At 36.4% G+C, this 25,462-nt stretch overlaps 2 protein-coding genes across 3 annotated transcripts in view; one reads left to right on the top strand and one right to left on the bottom strand.

Moving 5' to 3' along the window:
* The window catches only part of LOC311081645 (uncharacterized protein), a gene marked incomplete at its 3' end in the record, with an annotated part of 56,227 nt that extends 32,424 nt beyond the window's left edge, over positions 1 to 23,803 (bottom strand). The window contains exons 1-2 of the mRNA XM_084112240.1: positions 23,732 to 23,803; positions 6,547 to 6,827 (exon numbers count right to left, since the gene is read on the bottom strand). Of these exons, the coding sequence (XP_083968366.1) occupies positions 6,547 to 6,604 (58 nt within the window). The 5' untranslated portion in view covers positions 6,605 to 6,827; positions 23,732 to 23,803. The remainder of the gene's footprint in view (positions 1 to 6,546; positions 6,828 to 23,731) is intronic.
* Positions 23,804 to 23,909: 106 nt separating this feature from the next.
* The window catches only part of LOC311071102 (uncharacterized protein), a 29,460-nt gene continuing 27,907 nt past the window's right edge, over positions 23,910 to 25,462 (top strand). Inside the window, exon 1 of one of the 2 annotated variants that reach the window (XM_084095328.1) lies at positions 23,910 to 24,078. The gene's annotated coding sequence lies outside the window, so the exon portion shown is untranslated. The remainder of the gene's footprint in view (positions 24,079 to 25,462) is intronic. The other variant, XM_084095329.1, reaches the window with a different exon arrangement.

Raw genomic sequence — 25,462 nt, 5'->3', positions numbered from 1 at the left:
ACACACGTCTCCCGGACATCCTGTAGAATTCAACCAATCAGTTCGCGACTTCGAAACTCCTGAAGTGTTTCCAGAAAAGTGTGCCATATGCATCAGACGTTCAGCCAACGTTCTGTGGGCGTGACGTCTGAGGCTGAGACTACTCCTTGGTTATCCTGGCTGTGTGCTTCGGGTCATTGTCATGATGGAAGACCCAGCCTCGACCCATCTTCAATGCTCTAACTGAGAGAAGGAGGTTGTTCCCCAAAATCTCGCAATACATGGCCCCGGTCATCCTCTCCTTAATACAGTGCAGTCGCCCTGTACCATGTGCAGAAAAACACCCCTAAAGCATGATGCTACCACCCCGATGCTTCACAGTAGGGATGGTGTTCTTGGGATGGTACTCATCATTCTTCTTCCTCCAAACACGGTTAGTGGAATTATGACCAAAAAGTTATATTTTGGTCTCATCTGACCACATGACTTTCTCCCATGACTCCTCTGGATCATCCAAATGGTCATTAGCAAACTTAAGACGGGCCTTGACATGTGCTGGTTTAAGCAGGGGAACCTTCCGTGCCATGCATGATTTCAAACCATGACGTCTTAGTGTATTACCAACAGTAACCTTGGAAACGGTGGTCCCAGCTCTTTTCAGGTCATTGACCAGCTCCTCCCGTGTAGTTCTGGGCTGATTTCTCACCTTTCTTAGGATCATTGAGAACCCACGAGGTGAGATCTTGCATGGAGCCCCAGTCCGAGGGAGATTGACAGTCAAGTTTAGCTTCTTCCATTTTGTAATGATTGCTCCAACAGTGGACCTTTTTTCACCAAGCTGCTTGGCAATTTCCCCGTAGCCCTTTCCAGCCTTGTGGGTGTCTTTGGACAGCTCTTTGGTCTTGGCCATGTTAGTAGTTGGATTCTTACTGATTGTATGGGGTGGACAGGTGTCTTTATGCAGCTAATGACCTCAAAGAGGTGCATCTAATTTAGGATAATAAATGGAGTGGAGGTGGACATTTTAAAGGCAGACTAACAGGTCTTTGAGGGTCAGAATTCTAGCTGATAGACAGGTGTTCAAATACTTATTTGCAGCTGTATCATACAAATAAATAGTTAAAAAATCATATATTGTGATTTCTGGATTTTTTTTTTTAGATTATGTCTCTCACAGTGGACATGCACCTACGATGACAATTTCAGACCCCTCCATGATTTCAAAGTGGGAGAACTTGCAAAATAGCAGGGTGTTCAAATACTTATTTTCCTCACTGTAAGTGTTTACTCACAATAAAAACATGATGCGAGTTCTGCCTTTTCTCTGTCAGTGAAGTCCATTCTGAAACGCGTCCGAAAATGAACTAACTCAGCGAATACTCAGTCACGCAGACATAGAGTCACACGGGCATGAAGCTGGAATTCTCTTCTTTTAACTGAAGTAATTTATATAAAAAACAAATATTCTCAGTTTATGTCATCTGTATGAAAAGAGAGAGATGTCAGTCGTTCTCATTATAGCTCAGCAAGTTTAACGTGAACACGCCCACGGAGAGTGCGCATTATTCAAACGCAAATGACCTGAGACAATACATGCAACGCCCACATCAGCTGGATAAAACACACCAAGTTTAATAAGAATCATGTACTTTACGTGGTCTTGCTACGCTGTGAGGACTAATAGACACTCGAAGATGATAGGGCTTCCTGAAGTGATCCCAATTACGTCGTCATGTTCCTTCAGGGAATGAGGGTTACATTAGTAACCAAGATGTTTTTAACCCTGTTTTGTTTTTAGGCAGTCACAACTACTGTATATATAACTATATATAACTTGGTATATAATATGGTATTGCCGCTTGTCAAAACAGCTGTCATTGAACAACTCCCGGGACACAGCTAGCAACAATTTGTTAATGTGACAATACATTTTGTTAGTTTAATTTTCCAAATAACCAGTGGTGGAATATATACATATATACACGACATACATTTACTCTGGATTAAAGTATCATTTTGAAGTAGGCTACTTTAGATTGTTATTCAACTCATCTCAGACACAGCAAATGTTGTACTTTTTATGAAGAACTGACTTTTACACATGGATATTAGATTATGATTTTAGATATTGTTTAAAAAAATATGACCAGTATATAATAGAAACACTAAAAATATGTCTTATAGATCAGGGATGGGTCCTGGAGGGCCGCTGTCCTGCAGAGTTTAGCTCATAGGACAGTTTTGCTATATGTTCAAATATTTAATAGTTAGATTTTTGAGTACGTGAGTTAATTTCTTTTATTCCTCCTCTTTCTGAGAACATCTCAGTGACTGGCAGCCGTCGACTGAGTCAGCCCTGCAAACCTGTTGGTGGACAGTGTAAATATGCACTGATCCCAGATGATGTCCCTCCGGCAGAGGCTTTACCAGCGTCTCTATTGTGCAACTCATCCCGGATCTCCTGCTCAGTTCAATAACAGTCTACAGCAAAATGTTTTCTTACAATCTGTTTTATGTATACTGTTAATTTTATTTAATTTCATACTCTTATTTAGATTTTCGTATTTTAAATGTAACTTATCTTGTAAATAGTTGTAAAAAGTACTGTAAGTAAAAATGTATAGAACAATTTATTTAATTAATTCATTGACAAGAAAATTACAGAATCATTTCTTTATTACATTTACAAGTCATAACTTGCAATACAAAAATAAATGATTCACAGAAATTAGACGGTAGGAGGGTTACCAGGTCTGTGCAACAAAAGTAGCTCAAAAAACTCATCGGCTCTTCTCCATCGGGCGGCTGAATTCTCCACTGGATTTGTGCGTCTGAGGGATGTTTTGAGAGTGTTGGAGTGCCGAAATCGTACTTACGATTTCAACCCGGGAAATCAACCCGCAGATTTTTTTTTCTGCGGCAACAACTTAAAAGTAGCCCAATTCCTTCGTCGCACCGCTGTGATGCAATCGGCCTTCAAATGTGGCCTTCGGAGGATGCAGCCTCTGAATTGGGACACAGCTTTTGTTTCTCAGCACATAAAGATGAACTACTTATCATGATCTCAGACTGTGGTGATGTGGTTTCTCCACTGTATGGATCTTCATGTGTATCTTCAGCTAACTTTTAAAAGAGAATCTCTTTCCACACTGATCACACGTGTGCGGCTTCTCTCTGCTGTGGATCCTCTCATGTGATTTCAGATTTGATGACACACTGAATCTCTTGTCACAGTGTGAACACTTGTAAGGTTTTTCTCCAGTGTGGATCCTCTGGTGCAGTTTTAAATGTTCAGCTGTAATAAAAGTCTTCTCACACTCAAAGCACATGTACTCTCTCACACCAGTGTGTATTTTCTCATGTCTATGTAAAGTTTGCAGCCGTGAAAAACTCTTTCCACATACAGAACATGAATGTGGCTTCTCCTTTGTATGAACTGTCAGGTGTGTCTTCAGGTTTAATGACCCAAGAAATGTTTTTCCACATTGATCACATGTGAACGGCTTCTCTCCAGTGTGGATCCTCATGTGAAGCTCAAGATTACGTTTGGTTGAGAAACTCTTTCCACATTGTTGGCACGCGTACGGCTTCTGTCCAGTGTGGATCTTCATGTGTTCCTTAAGATTTGATTTTTGTTTGAAGCTTTTCCCACACTGATCACACGTGAATGGCTTCTCTCCAGTGTGAACTCTCATGTGAATCTCAAGACTTTGTCTGGTTGATAAACTCTTTCCACACTGAGTGCAGGTGAAAGATTTCTTGGCTCTTCTTTTCTTTAAAAATGTCTTTTTAGTCTTTGAGCGACTCAAAAGTTTTTCTCCAGGTTTGACATGATGTTTCTCCTCCACTTCACTCAGTTCTTCACTCTCCTCCTTCACTTCACTCAGTTCTTCACTCTCCTCCTTCACTTCCATCAGGTCAGAAATGAAACGTGAAGAAAGAAAAATAAGTTTAATTTTTAGTAGATAATAATTCAAAGAGAGAAATATAAAGTGAAAGGACATAAAAGCGAGCTCTGATGTAATAGCAGAAATTAGGCAACAGCTATAAAATATTACAACCACTTTAAAGGAGAACTCCGGTCAATTTTAACATTGAGCTCATTTTTTTGTAAATTTGGAGTGCTGTCAGTACAGAGAACAACGACAAAAATCGGTGTTGCCTACACCGTGTTATCCTCTTTTTAAAATTTGCACCCTGTTGACTTCAATGGGGCAAGCTTTAAACCTGCTTTTAGCCTCTTAACATCCTTGATGTGTCATTACAATTGCACAGGTCATGTGAGTGATTCCTTCGGAGTGAACGCGGGTGAATCTGACTGCAGTAGATGTGAAAGATATGAATAAAAATTATGTTTATTCAACCAGCGCAAATACCTGTGTTTACATCCTGTTTTCGGTCGAAGTCCATAGTCGATTGTCGAGTTCACGCGCGTGATCATAGGTACTAAACCTATGCGCGTGAACTCGACAATCGATTACTATGTACTTTTGCACGAATATTTTTTAAATTTCACACGCATATTTTTTAAGTAAATTTCACATGTGGAATTAAGTAAACTCTACTTAACTAAGTTAAGTGAAAGTAACAAAGAAAATAAGTAATTTTAACTTGGCTATAAAAGGTTGAGTAATATTTATTTAGTTGTAGTTTCCTTTGCAATACATTTCACTCAAACAATATAATATTGAATTAAGCCACACTTTTAAAGTATATGCTTTACTTAAAAATACCTAAGTAATTAATACAATTGATATTGTGTAAGACAGCATATCTACATATCAGATGTTAAGTGACGTGTCATGTGAATGCAGAGACCTCAATACTTGGTAGACAAAATGACGGTAACATTGATGGATCGTTTTTGTGTTTGAATGTGTCATTTTGAGTAGAAAATGTACTCCAAATGGCACAAAATGGCACTTTACTAATCCTAACAACAAAAGCAATGATGAAACAGTGTAAATACAGCTGGAAAACAGTGAAAAATCAACCTCATTAATTATTCAAGGCCCAGTGGATGATGGGAACACCAGTATCAGAAAAGTTGAGTAATTTTACTTAATTTTATAACGTTGATATTTACGCTTTCATTTCTACACGCTTGAATTGAGTACTAATATAGGATTTACTTAATTTTTTTTAACTCTTGCCTGAACTAACTTTTTCATGTAAATTACATTGTTTTTTTCTGTAGTATTTACTTTACCACAAAATCATTTTTATCAGTGTAACAAAGGAACTCTAGGTAGAGATTTCTTCACGAGGTAGAAACACATGTTGACTATGTTTAGAATAGACGTACATTCCCATGTCTCATCCCATGCCTCTCCTAGCACACATGTACAGACACACCCTGACTTCACAAAATACATTACACAAATAAAAATACTGAAAATAACACAAAAAAAAAACAATTTTATTCTTCAACAAAGTTTTGCCTAGAGCGGCAGTCGAGCTTGTGCCGGCCCTGGCTATACCTTGAATTTATGAAAACATAATATCACAACCATTGCAGTGTCAATACTGGCATGCACACACTTCTCCACACAGGTTTCATTTGCAAATCATTTGAGTGGTGACTGATATTATGGGAGTGGCTTGATGCAGTTAACTTAAGAAACTTTAATTAATACTGTCACGTGACAAATCTGCTTAAAAAATAAATTAAATGAATTGCTCTTTACAAATTTTTAAATAAAAATGTAAAGCCTGTACAAATCCTAGAAATCTATAAATGATTGGCAATCATGTAAAAAAACAAAAAAACAGTGCACATTTAATGTATCTTTTAACTTTTATATTGTTTTGGTCGCTTGGATGTTTCCTTATAAAGATCTTTGTGTCTTTTTTAATTATATGTCATTTCGTTGCCGTCAGAATAATCCTTAGCTTGTTCTAATTCAACAATTTTTTATTAGTGTATTATCTGTGTCCTACATGTTTCCCTCATCCCTGTTACTTCTCACATGATTTTCCTCCTTCCTCAAAAACAGAGCATTCCTTTAAATTGTGGCACCCAGGAAGTGACATCATCTGGGCTCTTTCTACAGCATGACGGGAGGACAAGAAAATAATCTCACTCCATTCTCTCAGTTTTTACACAAACTGTACAGGGTTGACCGGATACTAAGGTTATTATAAGAAGAATAATCTCAATAAATATGAATAACTTCTATAATTTATGAGAAATATAACTTTATCAGTAACTATAAATCACAGTTTGATTGCAACCCTGTCAGCCTTTCTGGAAAGTTAATTTACTTGATACAGTTTGGCATTACCTGTTTATTGCTAAAATATTTATTATAATAATAACTATATTGAAAAATGTCTAAAATAGTGGCAACATTATTGCAAAAAATTGTTGAACCAGATATAAATATAACAACAACAAAAAGAGCTAAAATAATATTTATGACCTTTAATGACCATTTGTTGAAAACAAACAAGAACATTTTGTACCATTTCATTGTTTAACTGTTTATCTAAAACTGAATAAGTGCTTGAATGTTTCTAACATGAATGTTCTTCAGCATCATGAATGAATGAAGAATAAACACCAACCTCTTTGTTCTTCAGGATCTTCAGTGTGTTTCATTCTGCAGGGTTCTGGATCACTCATGTTCTCACTGTCCTCTTTAATAAACTCAGTCTTTGCAGATTTCAGCTCTTCCTGATGCTCGTCTTCACTTGTAGCTGATGGGAATATTCCAGCATTTATTGGAGAATTACAGTAGGAGGAGCTTCACTGATGATGTGATTGCTGTGGGAGGGGCTTCACTGATGATGTGGTTGCTGTGGGAGGAGCTTCACTGATGATGAATTCCAGTGTGGGAGGAGCTGATCTGCCAAAATCAAAAATATATCAGTTACTGAGTTTGTTTTTGTACTAAATATCACATCTAAGCATTTATGCCTGTTTGTCTGTCTATTGTAAAGTAACTGATGCTAATTCACAACTTATTTTTTTACTAACCTGAACATTATCCTGCTTCTTCATTAAAATTAAGGGTGGAAAAAAGAATTGATACTCCGATGCATCACGATTTGCTTGATGTTACGCTTGCAGTGCACGGTCTCGCCTGCCCGTATTTTCCTTACAAATGCTCTACGACGGCATCATTTATGTCTTCTGGAATGCAGTGGGATTATATATTAAAAATGCGAAACTCGCCGACAGAAAGACGCTTTCAGTTTCAAATGCTGACGTGGGCTTGGTGAAGAGCGCTTGCGCATGCGGCTGTGAGAGACTCCGTGTAGAGGTAAAATGTTTTTGCATCTCAAAATTATTTCTGACGCGAAATTAGTGTAAAGACAGTCAGTTATGTCTTAAGGTATTAAACAGAAAAAACACATCTTATATTTCATTAGTGCATATCTCCTGCTGTCCATGATGTCATAGTAATAATCAAACAACAGTAAAGCTGAGAAAGAGAAAAATCGGATAATCTTATATACTAAAGGCACTCTTTGTTGATTGCTTGTAATATGTTTCTTTGTTCCTCTTTATTATTTACTACTTGTTTTAATGTTTTGCAACTTAAATTAATTAATTTCAATTAAATGTTTCAATTGTAATTATTTTTAAAAAGTACTAATAATTACACGTGATAAAAAAAAAAGAAAAGATTTTAAGATTTTCAAGTTGGTAAACTAGAAACAAGTAATAAAAACTCAGTGAGTGTTTTAGCGCAATTTTCTGACGTCATGGGATCACAACACTAACGCCGCCTTCACACTGGCAGTTGAAATCAGCTCCGATACGGCAGCGAAACGACCGGAAGTAATTCATTTCCTATGGAGATTAGCAGACCGCATGCGAATGGGTCCAAACCAGGTGCGAACAAGTGCGGTGCGGAAAAAATCGTGTCCGTTGGCCATCCGGATGCATTCAAAAAATTGAACTCTTGCGAAAGGCTACGGACGGTTTCTATCCGAAAATCCCAACGGAAGTTAGCGTTGCTATGGTACTGATAAACAAACCTGGATTCTTAACTTTTAATAAAATAAATAATGATTTTATAACGATTAGTTGTCATGTCATTTTTTTATTTTCATGATGTTTTAACGTTATATATAATGTCATTCTATATAGATCAGTGCTTCCGACGCTTTTCACCGTTGTGTACGACGTCCGCTGGGGGCGCATTGCGTATTACAGAGCTGATTTCAACTGCCAGTGTGAAGGCGGCGTAAGAGATAGTAAATCTTTTCCTGGATTTTTTTTGTGCGTTCCCGAGATTAGACCTTCCTTAACATAATGCCGAAAACCCGAAGTCTCTAGGTGGTCTGGTTGAGGAGTAGATAGAAGTACAAGTTTGGTGCGCACAGACAGAACAGAAATCATGAGTTAACAATCGCAATTTTGTCCGGTGGAAAATTGCGCTAAAAAGTAATCGGATCGTGACTCTCAGAATCGGATCGGATTCGTGAGGTGCCTAAAGATTCCCATCGCTAAGTAAAATTTAGGCAGATATCTAGAAATACAGAAAAGAACACAAATTATGTATTGTACATTCAAGAATAAAAATAAATATTGGTCAGAAAAATGTACATATTTGTAACCAACAGACACCCTCTTAAACCAGTGAAATGAGCTTTAAGTGTCAATTTACAGGAGATCTGAAGACATCAGCATAATAAATGAGGTGAAAACAGGAACTATTGATGTGAAATGGGTAGAAATATATTTACTGCTCTAGTACAACAGTCATCAGTTTAGAAGTATACATGTGAATTAAATGTGGGACAATGGCCTTCATCATCACAGTATGCTAATGTATGCAGGGAATCGTCATTATGCAGATTGAGGACTGATGTGTCTCTTAATGCGGGCATACACTGTGCAATGTCTGTGCGATTTCAGCAAGGTACCTACTCACACTGAGCGAGTAGATCGCATACGATGTAAAAGCTAAAGCTCAAGATTTATGTGCTCACAATGTAGAGAGCCGAAGTCCCTCCCCTTCCGGTGGACCACCATGGGACCTTATTTCAGAAAAATATTGTATGGTAGTCAATGGCGAGAGACAACAGATATTTTGATCTCGTTTGAATTGTGCCCTGAATTACACATATGATGTTTGTCAATTTAAAAGATACATTTTAAAGTCAAGAAAGTTGCAGTTTGATGTAAAACTGTTGAGGTATAAGACGTAAAATACGTAATTACAAAGACTACAAACCCAAAAGGTGCACGTGTGACGTCATACCTTTTCTCTCAATGAATGAAGCTAACTTTACTGAAGCTAACGTCTGTCTTTTTATCTATAGTCTTACGTTATAATCGTAACGTAACGCCGTCATGCCTGAGTGTTTTGTACCAGACTGCACACATACAAGCAACGGATGGTGACGTACATAGTGCGAGACGAGAGATGTAGTTCATTGAGCGATTTTCACATAAAACTAAATGTTACTCTTCTGTTTTATGACAAACTGCAACTTTCTTGACTTTCATAATTTTCTTTTAAATTGACAAACATCATGTGTAATTCAGGGCACAGTTCAGACGGAATAAAAAGATAACGTGTCTCTCGCCATTGACTACCATACATATTTTTTCCGAAATAAGGTCCCATGAGCCGGAAGCGGAGAGGAGGGACTGACGCCGCCTTCACACTGGCAGTTGAAATCAGCTCCGTAATACGCAATACGCCCCCAGCGGACGTTGAAAACCGTCGGAAGCGAGTAGAACAAAAATGGCGGAGAGATTAACGGTTGATTTTGTCAGTGTCAGAATGTACAATTCTGTATGATCTCTCTGTTGAGGGGGTTAGAGACAGGCTGCTGTGTGGAGGAAAGTTCCCCAGGACGTTGACATGTCAGGTCGGCTAAATGTGATATAGTGGTATATAGGGCTTTTAATTGTATTAACTGCCCTAATAACGTTAGAAAATCATGAAAAAAAAAAAATGACATGACAACTTATCGTTATAAAATCATTATTTATTTTATTAAAAGTTAAGAATTCAGGTTTGTTTATCAGTACCATAGCAACGCTAACTTCCGCTGGAATTGTCGGATAGGAACCGTCCGTAGCCTTTCGCAAGAGTTCAATTTTTTGAACGTATCCGGATGACCAACGGACACGATTTTTTTCGCACCGCACTTGTTCAGACCCGCTTCGGACCCATTCGCATGCGGTCTGCTAATCTCCATAGGAAATGAATGACTTCCGGTTGTTTCGTAGCCGTATCGGAGCTGATTTCAACTGCCAGTGTGAAGGCGGCGTTAGGCTCTCTATACGGTCCGAACGTCGAGCTGCGACTTCGCTGCTCACACTATACGTGTGAAATATGTGCGAATCAGTGCGATAAACCCTTGTGCCGGGTTGTGCCTATAGATTATATCATGTATCCAGAGATATTGTCAAAACAAGCATCAGCTATTAATATCAAGATGATTTAGCATTTCCAATTTATGTATTAAATTATTATTAGTATTATTGTATTATTATTAGTAGTAATAGTAATAGTATTAGGGAATGCCAAGGCTATACTTTATTATTAAATTGATAGGCTATTTCAAATTAAATTGCCACGCAATAATTTCATAGCACATCACCTCATAACCAACGCGCTGTGAGGATTAGGGTTGTCACTTCTGAGAAAAATCTAATTGACCGGATATCGAATATCAAGCAATGTATTCGAATATATTCGAATATCTACGAGTAAAATGTAAAATTAAGTTATCGAACAACCTTGATCCATCAGAAAACGCCACATGGTCGCTGAGTTTCACTGCGCTTCATGAAGAGTTTTTCTTTTGTGTGAAAAAGCCGTTCGCGGGAGATGTGTTAAAAGATGGCGTAGTGCATTCATGATTAGGCTACCAGTATAATAATCCTCCTGGCGCTGGGTCTGAGTGAGTAATTTACTCTCTTACCTTTGTTCTTTTGGTTAACATTAATGACCAGCCGCTCGCGATCTGACACGCGTCACATTTTCTCACATCTCTACGTTCATTTAAGACTTAAAGGACACTCGACAAAACAGACATTTGGCATAATTTGTGTGTTGTGGTTTGTTCAAGCTCGAAAAAGAACTCGAAACTGACACGTGTCTTTTCTGTGGGTCGCGTGTGTGTGTGCAGGAATTACAGCACGGTCTCATTTGTCGTTATCTTCCATTTTCAAACCATTATTCGCTTGATTTAGTCATGGGCCTACGGTACAATACGTTTATAGCGGCTGCTACTGGATGAGATGGAAAACAATAAAATAAAAAGCAAACGGTCTAATCATAGACTGTAAAAAATGCGCAAAACATGGCACTTTAAAAACCGGATAGTTTATTTATAGTTCGATTTCGGATATTTCACGTCATGTTGGAATGCATATACGAATATCAAATAAAAAGTGACAGCCCTAGTGAGGATAATTAAATATTACATAGAAGCTTACTCCTTCTCATTGAAAATTGACTAAAACATTTAGGTCGATTACAATAAATTATAAGCATATACTTAAAGCTACACTGAATAGGATTTACTCCTAGCCTGGCAAGCCAGACCTACATCAAGATGTTAGGTCTGGAAACTCACCATAGACGCGGTTTAATCCGAGGGGCGGGATAAACGGCTGCCTTTCAAATTCCCTCTGCACGCAATAGGACAGTGCTTCAACCAACCAGAGCGTTTTACCAACAGCGGAGCTTAGTTGATAGATTCAACTTTTGCCATATCTGGCCGGCAAAACGACGAACACATCTTCCTTTTTTTAAGAATGACTTAAGTGCCGTTCTTTGCTCTTTTCTCAAAGAAAAACTTAACTCCAAGTCCTGAGTCCAGAGTCGCGGCCAAAGCCGATTCGAAAGACCGTTGTTCTCCAGCAGCCATTCTTTGTTTTCAAGTGGCAGCCGTCGCAACTCTGTCGTCATATGTTAAGCCCGCCCCCGCCTACTCTATACACGACGTGATTGGCCTGACCCAATTTAGGTTTTTGCAGCTAGAAGGTCTATTGAGAGTGCCTAGACCCACCTGGCTGCGAAATACATTTTGCTGCCGCTAGGGTGCGTCTAGATTTCTAGGGTAATTTACTCCCATCTAGCGGTGAAATTGTATATGACTACCAACTGAATATTACTTTCTAGCCCCTCCCATTCTGAAGAAGTTTTAGCTCCTACGGTGGCCGTATTATTTTGTAAGGCCCGATATATTGGTCCAATTCTGGTTCGCCAATACACGGGGAAGGTTATCACGTGTTCTGTCCTCACTCATGCAAAGTATTTGTTGGTTAAATTTGCAATACATTAATCATCTGTATTTTCACTCGTTTACTTCATCTGACTCCATAAATGAAAGATTTTAATAATATCTGTGCCTCACTAAAAATGAGCGCAAAATCAGTTAGAGTAATCACATGTAACAATTTAATATTTCAAATATCAGAGATCAATTCCACAATCAATTCAAATATCTATCAAATATCAAAAATAAATATCAAATAACATGGTAATACATGGTTACACCAAATAATCTTACCCAGCTTGTATCTGAGAGAGAGAGAGAGAGAGAGAGAGAGAGATTTTTTTGATTTGTACAATCAATTTATTAAAATATTTGTTAACATTTAAACAAATTTACACACACACATAAAAAAAAAAAAAAAAAATAATAATAATAATAATAAAAATAAATAATAATAATAATTACTTTAAACCTCTTACAAAAACAATGTCTTCATCATCAACTGAACACAGAGCATTATTGCAACACCATTGCATTTCGAAAGCTTTTTTCGTTTTCATCAATTTATGAAAATTAAAATCAATAAGAATTCTTGATTTTACCATATTTCGAAAAACTAATACAACATCTTGTCCTGGCTTATCTTCTATCTTATTTCTCCTAGTGATATAAACAGCATATTTTGCTTGTCCAACAATAAAATTAATGGCATGACATTTGTACTTTTGTTTTGAACTGTAAAAGAAACCCAAAATATAGTCTTGCTTTGAAAAACAAATATTAAAAGAATCTAAAAAAACACTTAATAAATCAAAAAGTGGGTTAAGTCGATTACATTCCATAAAACAATGAAAAATGGTTTCTCGTTCTAGACAAAAAGGACATTTATCACTTACAGTGGGGTTTAAAATAGACACAAAGGCATTTACAGCAATAGCTCCATGTAAAATCCTCCATTGCAAATCACCAAGTTTTTTTATTTGATGGTGGTTTGTAAAGTGCTCGCCAAACAGGTTTAGTTTCAGAGTTGATTCCTAATTTCTCTCTCCATACTGTATCTGTTTTAATACTTAAATTATGCTGATGAATAGCTTTCACAATACATTTATATAACATTTTCCCTTCAACTGTACAAAAATCAATATACTCATTAATTCCACTTTTTAACAAGCGGCTATTAAGACAAGACTCCTCTATTACAGGGCAAATTTCAAGATCTGGAAAAAGATCATTACTATCAGGGATTAAAGTCCCTGCACCAAAGTCTTCTAAAAGTAACTTCTCTTCAACAGTTAAAATTTTAGTTAGTTTGTCAAGAAACTTCATTGCAAAACGTATTGATCTAACTCCTAAAAGGATAGCAACTTTTTCAGCTCTCAATAAATTATATCCTGATTCATTTATAATGCTTTTTAGCTTAAAAAGCTTTTTATTACATAGTATATCAGTTAGACCAGGAACACCTTCTCCTGAAGCATCAAATCTAGCTCCAAATACAACTGGTTCTTCCAACAACCAATAAAGAGAAGTTGCTGGTTCCATCCACCGCTGTTTAAAGAGACCCCACACTTTAAACAAGTTTTGATAAAAAAGGGGAATTCCAGTAAAATTCAGTCTTTTATGATCCATTAAACAAAGTTAAATCCACTTCCATATTGTCCACTCTTCTCAAGATGCTTAAAACCAATGGTCTCCACACAAGAGAATAAGGTCCCATTAAAAGTTTCTGTACATATTGGAGACGGAAGGTGGCTCTTCTGCTTGCGAGATTAACCAGGCCTTGACCTCCTTTCTCTTTGGGCAAAAACAGAATGCTTTGAGGAGTCCAATGATACTTGTCCCAGAAAAAGTTCACCAGTTCTCTTTGAATATTTACAAGGAGTCCATTTGGAGGGTCCACACAAGCAAGTTTATGCCATAATGAAGATGCCACAAGATTATTAATTATAAGAATACATCCTCTATAAGATATCTGAGGGAGCAACCATTTCCATTTTTTCAATCGACCTTTTATTTTCTCAAATAGACCTTCCCAATTTTTCCTAATTAAATTTTCATTCCCTAGATAGACACCAAGGTATTTTAAACCTCCTCTTTTCCAAATCAATCCTCCAGGTAAAGCAGGAAGATCCCCACTCCAATTTCCCACTAGTAGAGCTTCACTTTTCCTCCAATTGACTTTAGCAGAGGAAACACATTTAAAATCATTAACTATTTTTTCTAACTTAATAACATCCTCTTTTCCATTTACAAAAACAATAACATCATCATAGGCGGAAAGATGTAAAGAATTATTACAACCAGGGAAATTCAGACCTGTTAAATGAGCTCGTAACTTTTGAAGTAAAGGTTCGATGGCAAGGGAATACAACATACCAGACATGGCACATCCCTGCCTAACTCCCCTCTCAACTTTAAACGGAGCACACAAACCACCATTAATCTTAAGAACACTCTCAATGTTACAATACACAGCCTTAATCATGGATATAAAAGAATGGCTGAAACCAAAAGCCTCCAAAGTGTTCCATAAAAACAAATGTTCAACTCTGTCGAAGGCTTTCTCCTGATCAAGAGAAATTAGACCAGAGTTAATTCCCAGGAGTTTAGAAGCATCTAAAACATCTCTAATTAAAGCAATATTATCAAAAATAGACCTGTTGGGAATACAATAAGACTGGTCTGAATGTATCAATTTACTTAAAACTTTACTAAGTCTTGTAGCCAAACTTTTAGATAAAATTTTGTATTCTGAACATAAGAGCGAAACAGGGCACCAGTTTCCGATGCACTGAAGATCACCTTTTTTAGGTAACAGTGTGATGACTGCTCTTCTGCAGCTTAGAGGCAATAGCCCTCTTTCCAGACTGTCATTAAGAACTGTCAGCAGATCTTCTCCTATGATGGGCCATAGAGCGGGCCAAACTCAACAGGTAGCCCGTCAATCCCTGGAGATTTACCATTTTCCATGCTCATCATGGCAGCATAAAGCTCTTGTACTGACAAAGTCTGTCGTAGTTCATTGTTGGACTCTTCATCCACCTTTGGCAGTCCTTCAAGGAAACTCTCAGCATCTGCACCCCATTCCCTCAGTTCAGATTTATAAAGGTCTGAAAAAAACTCTACAGCACAGCTACGTATGTCAGCAGGCTCCGTTAGCTCTTGTCCTGTAGCTGAGCGTAAAGTATGCATCATTTTACTTTGACCTTTTTTCATTTACAAATTAAAAAATAATTTTGAGGGAATGTCCATTTGTGTTACAGTTTGAAACCGTGAACGGACTAAAGCTCCCTGTGCCTTAACTCCCAACAGGTCTACCAGAATTGCTTTTTTTCCCTTTAAACCATCAATGTGTTTTCTATTTTTTTTAGATGCTAATAAATCCTGCAAAACACTAATTTCTGTTTCTAAAGTCTTCATTGATTGGGCTATGTCACGAGTAACATTCACAGTGTACTTTTGACAAAAATCCTTAATAAGAACTTTACCGCAGTCCCACCATTGCAGTAAAGAAGCATAAAAATGTTTTTGCTGCGTAAAAGTTTCCCAAAAAAAATCAAAACTATCCATCAATTTTTTATCATTTAACAATGAAGTATTAAAGGCAGGGTAGGTAGGAATTAAAAACATTTAAAATTAGTTTAAACTGTCTTTATATACCAATACATAATTAAAATGTAAGTACTCTGAAAAAGAGAGTATAAAAATTGAGTGTCTGTAGACCTCTCACGACTGTTGTAAACACAGCTCATTATTTCCATTCACTCAATCCCCTCCCTTCTGAGCTCCTTCCAAAGCCACGCCCCCAAAACACATGAACGCGCGACGCCAAACGCTCAGGCTCAGCTGGAAGACGCATTTATTTACCTTAGACGAGTGGAGAGGAAGGAGCGCAGTGCATGCAGTGACATGTCAGAATCACATGTAATAAAATACCTAACTTTATCACTATGAATATAAACAAATAACATGGCTTTTAGTACTCACTATCAAGCTAGCATATCGATACTAATAAAGTTTCAAATATATTTTGTTTGATTCGGTAACAAGCTATATTTATAGGTAACGAGCTATATAGCCAAAGCTAAAAACAGGTTGCATTGATACACGTTTTCCATTATCATCAGTTACACTGCGATGAAAGTGAATTTCATGTAAGATTCATAACATATACGGTGTTTTGCATGTAAGAGTTTCCATGATGAAAACATTGTTGACTCTGATGAGGACTAACGTTACACTCCGGAGACAAGTAGCCTACCGCATCGTCGGATCGAGGACAGGTCCGGGGTCGAGGGCGAAGCAGAGGAGGTCGTTTTGAATTTTGAATGCTCTTTCTCTGCCATAATTTTACTCTTCGTAGGTTCCGATTCTCTCTTGCACTCCTCAAGTCAAACGGGTGCACGGCGCGCACATGGGCAGATCTTGTAACAGGGGTGGTAGCCATGGTTGCGAGAGAGAGTGACAGTCGCCCAAACCAATCAATTGTTTCGTCCCGAATGGAAATAATGAGCTGTGTTTACTGCAGATTAAAAGGTCTACAGTCACTCGATTTTTATACTCTCTTTTTCAGAGCACTTACATTTTAATTATGTATTGGTATATAAAGACAGTTTAAACAAACAAAACAAACAAAATTCCTACCTACCCTACCTTTAAAGACCCAGTATGCACTCTTATACTTCACACACTTCATTGAAACACTGCACAGAACTAAACTGTGATCAGAAAACCCCACTGGAATAATTTTACAAAATTTAAAAAGATTACTTTGATGTTGAACACTATAAATTCTATCAAGTCGTGCCAAGGACATAGTATGTTCAGTACTATGAGCCCAAGTATACTGTCTAACATCTTGATTCATATTTCTCCATATATCACATAAATCATGAGTTTCAATTAGTTGTATAAGTATTTCCTGAGAAGCAGCATGTGGCTCTATATGATTCCTAACTTATCATTAGCAGTACAATTAAAATCTCCACCTAAAAATAACATATCTTCTGGATTTAAATCTTTCAAGACAGCATCCACCTTATCAAAGAAAATAACTCTATCTAATCCCTTTGTAGGTGCATATAAATTCAAAAGCACCATAGTGACTTTCTCAAATTTCACTTTGACCTTTAAAAAACGACCACTTATTACTTCTTCAACTTCACAAGACAGAGGTAAAAAAAAATTGAAAACAAAACAGCAACACCTCCACTAATAGAGGATTTGTGACTCAGGACAATCTGTCCGTCCCATTCTCTTCTCCAATCGGTCTCATTTTTAAAATCACTGTGCGTTTCTTGTAAAAACAGAATATCTGTTTGCTTTTGCCTAACAAACTCAAATAACATCATTCTTTTAAGACCATCTCTGGCACCATTTAAGTTTAAAGATCCGATTTTAAAATTTGTAATTTTTGTTTTAGAGACCAGAACAAAAAAAATGAGAAGAGCTGCCAAAAAAACAATTTTTAGCAGAATTTTAGAAGTTGACAGCCTCATCATCTTTAGAATTTTTTTTTTTTTTAAGTTTGTTCACAAGTTTTCTGAGACGGTAAATCTCCACATCTTGAAAGGCTCCCTCTTTCATTAAATACCTTACATCATTGATGAATTGTTTACAATCAGGGAAAAAGTTTTCAACTTGCACTCCTTTCAATCCCTTTGTTTCTTGCAGACATTTACTAATGTCATCAGCTTTATACAAACAAACCAAGTTTTCAGTTTGAGAACTTATAGACAGATTTGAACCCTGAGACACGTTTGAATCAGAGGAATCCCTATCACTGTCTGAACCCACATTCTCATTACCAACCTCATCTTTCTTTACTTGTTTAAAAGCTTTTCCACAGCTTTTTTTCTTTCTTTTAACTGGGATCTTGAAAACAGATTTAGCTTCCTTTTCAAAATCAACATCGTCTTCCACATCCATTTCATCAGCCTCTGTTACACAAACGCTTTCAAAATGTTCAGCCTGCTCATCGGACATCGAGGGAGTAGCACTTTTACTAGGCTCGGTAATAATCTCAAGTATATCAGGGTTATTCCCGACAGCCACAACTGCGATCGGCTCGGGCTCAATCTCACCGGCTTCGACTACAACGGCAGTATCGGTGTCACTCGCGATCTCAACCGGAGGAACAACAGACAACCCTAATCCCGTGCTTGTGCTCGCACCTGCACTGTCCTTTTTGCTAGGACAATCACGCACTAGATGTCCGATCCTACCACAACTAAAACATTTAATTGTAGTGTCAGATGTTGCAAACACTGTAATCGAACCCATCAATTTTGAACTTATAAACCAGATCGATCTCATCAACTCCATTTTTCAGAACCATGAAAACTTGTCTTCTGAATGAAACTAGATGTTTCACTAAAGGTGACTTGCACCCGAGAGGGATTTTCTTTATAGGGGAAACCAGTTTTCCGTATCTAGATAACTCTTGCACCAGTATTTCATCCTTAATAAACGGAGGCACGTTAGACAGTATGATCTTTTTTGACGGGGTACTCAAAGGTAAACAGTCACGAGTGCACCATTCAACACAACGCCGCTTTGGACAACTTCATTTGCTTTTTCAACTGTTTAAAAAAAAAAAACAATTGCACTGTTCATTCGCGATGCCGAGACAATATGATCATGTCCCACAATCTCTCCCACCGCTAAACAACACTGCTCCACGTTAATTCTAGACTCAATCTTCACTCCATGGCGGCGGGTTAAGTCTTTAAAACTCATTGTGTTTTGGTTCGTCATGCCTCCCAGCACAACGCTGGTTGCAGACGTAAACACCTTCAAATTTTAAATGCACGAACAATTTCAACACATAAAAACAAACATACACAAAAAAAGATAGAAGATAGAAAAGTTTTTTAGCACACAGCCACAACACGCACTCACCCTCACCACGCTCCGTTCACTCCCAGCATGCACTGGGAGAGAGAGAAGAAGGGAAAGAGAGAGGGATAGAGAGAGAGAAACCACCTATCCCATTCGTGTCCAGCAAAGAAGAGAGCCAGAGAGCGGGAGCACACCTTCCTTTATCCTCCTGACCAGGTGACATGGGGGATGGGGGAGACCACCCTCAAATGGCTTAACCAGTTTTCTCTAAACTTCGATAAACCTTATTACCTTTTATTTTATCTATCTGGGTATGAGATATCTGTACCACTCACTTTGAGACTTTTCAAATGACACCAAAAACATAACAGTCAATGATAAACATTCACATTCACCCATGTTCTTGTGTGAGTTCTTAGTTCTTTCTGAGAGGAAGTGAGGCTGTGTGGGGGAGGAATGTTAATTAGCCAGTAGAACAATTGCGCCAAAACCGCCAAAGCCACTCTGATTGCGCCAAAACCTTGCTAGGCTGATCATTTTCGTAGAGAGAATGGCAGAAGTTAAAACAAATTCTGTCATTAATTTACAAAAAAAAACTTTCACAAGGCGTTCGCTGGAAAAAAAAAAGGATAAAGGATCTCGGACTGGACCAGCCTGATTTACAGATCCAGCAGCAGGCCAGTGACAGAGGACGAAGCTACACCCGGAGCTTCACCTGCACTTGTTATAAGAAACGGAGGTGGCTGGCTGGCTTTATTTACTTATTTGTTATGCTGTTCAATTCATTGCATTTTGATGTTCATGTCATGTATTTGTACTCAATATATAATCTAACTGTACTTATCCGTTCTGTTACAGATAGTAACTGAAGTGTAGATCACATTTGTACAATTATATGAAAAAAAGATGATTGAAATAAATGATAAACTCTAAAACCTCAACTTTTATCTTTTTCAGGTTTGATTTTAATCATAATGTAACATTATTTGAAAAAAACAAAATTTCAGAACAAAAAAAAAAAAAACATTTTTATAGTTAGAATTGTGATTTCATAATATTTAGATATGAATCCAACTGGAAAAACTTAATGAAAAGATATTTCAGTTAGTCAAATAGCATATAGTGGAGCTCTATAGCCATCTAGTAGCTAAAATTAAAAAATTTTACTTTTAAAACTACATTTTACAAAATATGGGCAAAAAGTTTACACTAAACCATGTAAAATTATCCATGTTATCCCCATGAATGAAAGATAGAAATTTGTTTTTTGTTTTTTATAAGGTGAATTTTACATGAAATGCTCTGCAATAATCAATGAAAATTAAAAACAGCTTTATTTCAAAAACATTGTTTAACAAATTAATAAAAGAGGCAAAGTGTGTATCGCAGGTGGCTTGGAAAACGTGGGTAATCGTTAATCCATTTTGCAACACGAACTGGAGGTAAGCAACAGTAATTTGTAGTTAGCTTGAACTATAGAACTAAGATCTCCCTCTTTTATTTTTTTATTTCTTTATTTTTCTGCAGATGAATCTTCTGTTTTCGCGCGGGCGCAGTGAGGGAGTTTACACTGAGTTTAGGGCGATCGTTTCGTAGCTCTGCTTCAACTGTGCGATATAAGTTAGTCACGAGGAGCGACCAAAATTTCTGACATACCAGAAATTCATCCGACCATCCGATTGCCGGTCGGGAGAGGTTAATCGCCTCTCGTTCACCCTGTACACTGCACGACAAACGACGCACGACAAAGCTGAAAATCGGCCCGACCCGAAAAAGAGTAGCACGAGTCAGAATTCAAAATCGGACGAGAATTCCCGCCTTTACACACATCTGTGCCATTTGCTTCACAGGACACACACACTTAATGGAGTCAGATTATTTATATTGGAGTCAGAGATAATTAAATGCTTAAGGGTCAATGACATATAAGGATTTTCAACAGGCCAATTTTAAAATACGAAAATTAACAATATATATTGCAATTGTTCAATCATTAAGAATGTTGTGTACATATAAATTCAAATAAAAAATTTAAATTAAGTGATTTTAGTGTTTTTTCATCTAGATGAATTGTCCATAGGCTTAAAAAATATCATGTGGGGCGACCGTGATTTATCTTAAAATTAATTAATTTCCTTAACATAAATGTATTTTTTTTACATGTTCTCAGTAATTAAAGTGTTTAAAAACAGAGTATTTGAATTTCTTTTGAGTTTTTGTATATAATGATCTCATATTTTTGTTCTGCAATTTCAGTCGCCTTCTAAAATGCAGTTAACAGACTTATTTTTCCTGTAAATCGCATAAAACTGATAGAAATGTTTTAAAAATATAATTTACTAAAGCATACTGTATCAGTGATTCATATTTCAGCCACAGAAATAAGATATTTTATTTTAAATTTAATACAGTGATAGCTTTTATTGGTCGCACCACATGATAAGTGGTCGCTCCAAATGACACGAAAACCTTATATAGTTAAAAATCTATTTAAAGAGATCAATGAACAATACATTTTATACAATTTTTTTTATTTAAACCAGATTTTATACAAATTTCACAGAATTTTCCTGAACACAAACATTTTATAAAAAAAAATCACTTCACAAACACAAGTGCACCATTTAATTTAACTTGACTTAGAATTTCTTTCTAACAAATAATAATGTTATAGATATAAATTATTTCATAAAAGTATTGTATACAGGTAACATTTGGGGTCAATAGTTTTTTAAAGTAATTAATACTTTATTAAGTAATTCATATTAATCAAGGACACATTCAGCGTCACATTCAGGCGCAGGCTATAATGTTCCGAAAGATTCTATTTCAAATAAATGCTGTTCTTTTGAACTTTATATTCATCAAATAATCCTGACATATAAAATGTATCACAGTTTCCAAAAAAAATATGAACATTGATAATAATCAGAAATGTTTCTTGAGCAGCAAATCATTAGTGACCCTGGATCACAAAACCAGTCACAAGTCGCACAGGGTATTTGTGGCAATAGCCAACAATACATTGTATGGGTCAAAATTATCGATTTTTCTTTTATTCCAAAAAATCATTAGGATATTAAATAAAGATCATGTTTTATATTTTGTAAATGTCCTACCATAAATTTATAAACATTTCTTTTTGTGAGTGAATATAGCAATATTGCAAACATAAATGGACAACTTTAAAGGCGATTTTCTCAATGTTTCGATTTTGTAGCACCCTCAGATTCCAGATTTTCAGTTGTATCGGCCAAATATTGTTCTATCTTAACAAATCATACATCAATGGAAAGCTTATTTATTCAGCTTTCATATGATGTATAAATCTCAATTTCAAAAAATTTACCCATGTGACATTGACCCATTGAGTGGTTTTGTGGTCTAGGGTTACATATTAGAATGATTTCTGAAAGATCATGTGACACTGAAAACTGGAGTAATGATGCTGAAAATTCAGCTTTGATCATAGGAATAAATTACAGTTTACTATATATTCATATAGAAAACAGATATTTTAAACTGTAATAATAGTTCACTCTTCTCGTATCAAGGTACTCTGCTCTTGCTGCAGGGTTAGAATTTTTTCGCTTGGCAGTGGCATCTGGTAAAATAGATTAAAATAGTTTTAAATGAATAAATAGGCAATAATAAATACTAATACATGCATTATTACTAAACTGAAATTACATGCTCTAATTTTTTTTTGTTGCATTTTTCTCATATTGTACAAAGAGTAAACACAAACTGTCTGAAATCTATAAAAAAGATCTCAAATTGCATAAAAATCTATTCCAAATGATACTAAAGTAAAGTACTTTTTTTATATAAACCGTCAATTGAATATAAAAGCATAAAACTGCCAATCTAGGACATATATCTATCATGGAAAACAGTCTGCAGTGGTCACACCACATGATATTTTCAAATTCAGTCATAATTTACAGGCACAGAATTGGCCACCTAAACAAAACAAGCTAGCTTGCCAAAAAAGGTCACTATGAAATTTATAATAAAAATATATATTTGTAGAAATAACTTTAATATATATATATATTATTTTTTGAGGTCATACCACATGACATCCAAATGTGGCAACTACATACCAACCATTACAAAGGTTTATTTTTTTTTCCAATTTGAGAGAATTACAAACCTGCTTGCTGCTTCCATGGGTCCTTGGTATATTGGTTTATGATGTAACTTCCTGTGTTTGAATAGTTTTCAACATATAAGTCCCAAAATGGTAGTTCCTTGATGGTCGCACCACATGATATTTCATAAAATGGACATCATCGGACAAAGTTTGTTTGTATATTACGATGGAAATATAAATACAAATGCTTTGAATTTTTTTAAAGGATTACAAAACATTTTGGAAATCATGCCAAATAGTGCAGAAAATAAATTTGAATAAATTCAGAGTAATTTCAAAGACGTTTTCAAAACAGAAGTTATGGCCGGACGGTCGCACCACATGATGTTTTGACACTTTAAATAACAAAAAAAAAAAATAATAAGTAAAGGTTTTTTAAAAGTTAAAGTGAGTACATACATGGGAGAGGTACTATAAATATACAGTATCTTTTTATGCATTTAAACCCATTTTTGCCTGAAAAAATGCAATCGGACAGAAAATTTAGGCGTCACGTCATTGACCCTTAACCATTTACAAAAAAAACAAAAAAACACACACATTATTTTTCACATAATTTACCTTTATTCTGCACCGCTGTGTCCCTCCTCGTAAACCGATCTGATGATTTCCTGGTTATAAGAAGCCTCTCCCTCAGAAATACACGACGGGCTCTGATTGGTCAGCTTGGCCAGAGAATGTCTGGCTTGGCCCAGTGTGTGTTGTGATTCGCTAAGCGCCTAGTTCACGCTGTCCGGAAACGTCACGTCCGTTACCATAACAGCAGTTGCATGTGCTCCGGTGTATTGTAAACACAGGCGTCAATATTGTCTTATCAATTTCAGCCTGAATCAGATTTAGAGAATATTACTTGAGAGGAATCAAGCAGAACTTGCGCACGAACGGCTGTTACAGGACGTTTCAGAGAGGTATGTTTTTTGTGTAGATGTCTCAAACTTTTTATATACGCGGTTATTTGTAAATGCTACTGCTTGCTAATGCTACTGTTTATGTTACAACAGCAAATACAATTATACAATCGTTCGTTTAAACTCAATATTACAATCCTCGATGGGATTATTTGATCAGCTCTCTCTCTCTCTCTCTCTCTCTCTCTCTCTCTCTCTCTCTCTCTCTCTCTCTCTCTCTCTCTCTCGCACACACACACACTCACACACACACACACACACACTACAAAACAAATGTAGCCAAATATCTGTCGTCAGAATATGAGCACATTACGAGACTAACCATGGTTTACCTCAGTAAAGAAAATGTTTACACAGAACCATGTTTAATGTAACGTTCCTGTCGCCATGATATAATTATTTGATGCCGTGTTTCAGACTTATCCTTTGATAAAACATGAACAAATTTGCATAGAGTGAATTAGAGTATTTGTACATACATTTGACAGTAATACATTATTTAGCCGAAAAGTGCAACAGTAACTTATACTCAATCTAAGTAACGTTAGCCTAGTCCTTTAAAAGCACTAAGTGCAGCCATAGTGTAGAGAAATAAGAGACTTGATAATAGAGAACACAAATAAACCTCAACTTAACAATTAAAGGTTAGTTCACCCAATAATTAAAATTCTGTCAGTAATATTACTCACCCTTGTGTTGTTTTTGATGAAATCTGAGAGCTGTCTCGCTCCTCCATAGGCTTCTCTGTAATTGAAACTTGCCGGTGAAAAAGTTAGTAAAGACGATGTTTAAAATAGTCCAAGTGTCTACAGTGGCTCAACCATAAGTTTATCAAGCGACGAGAATACTTTTTGTGCGAAAAACAAAAACAAAACCTTTATTAATTTAAGTAATCTCTATTTGGTTATTTTCTTTTTTTTCTCTTTTTTTTTTTTGCTAACAAAAAGTTTTCTCGTCGCTTGATGATTGTCAGTTTCTGCACATAAAACCTGTTACGTGTTAGAGATCTTTTCTTTGTATTATTGGTTGTTTTATCCATGTCATATTGAGAGAAATAACAGTATTATCTTTTAATAGAGCAGTTTTATAGGCTTTTATCATCTATCCTGACTCAAATAATGTGTTTCTAACAGCAAACACTCAGAATAAAGTGAGATGATCTGCTGATGATCCTGAATGGCTTGTTGAATGAGTGTTGATAGTCTGAGGCTCATCAATATTAAAAGATCTGCTGAAAACACTCTTTATTTCATGACAATAGTTCCTGTTTTCACCTCATTTATTATGCTGATGTCTTCAGATCTCCTGTACATTGACACTTAAAGCTCATTTCATGGTGTCAGCAGACTGAGAGTAATTGTTGGTTTCTATATAGAGATACAGA

This window comes from Abramis brama, assembly GCF_963993115.1.
Source record: "Abramis brama genome assembly, chromosome: 1".
Taxonomy (NCBI): domain Eukaryota; kingdom Metazoa; phylum Chordata; class Actinopteri; order Cypriniformes; family Leuciscidae; genus Abramis; species Abramis brama.
Note: the sequence above shows the minus strand (reverse complement) of the source record. Positions and strands in the feature narration are given on the sequence as shown.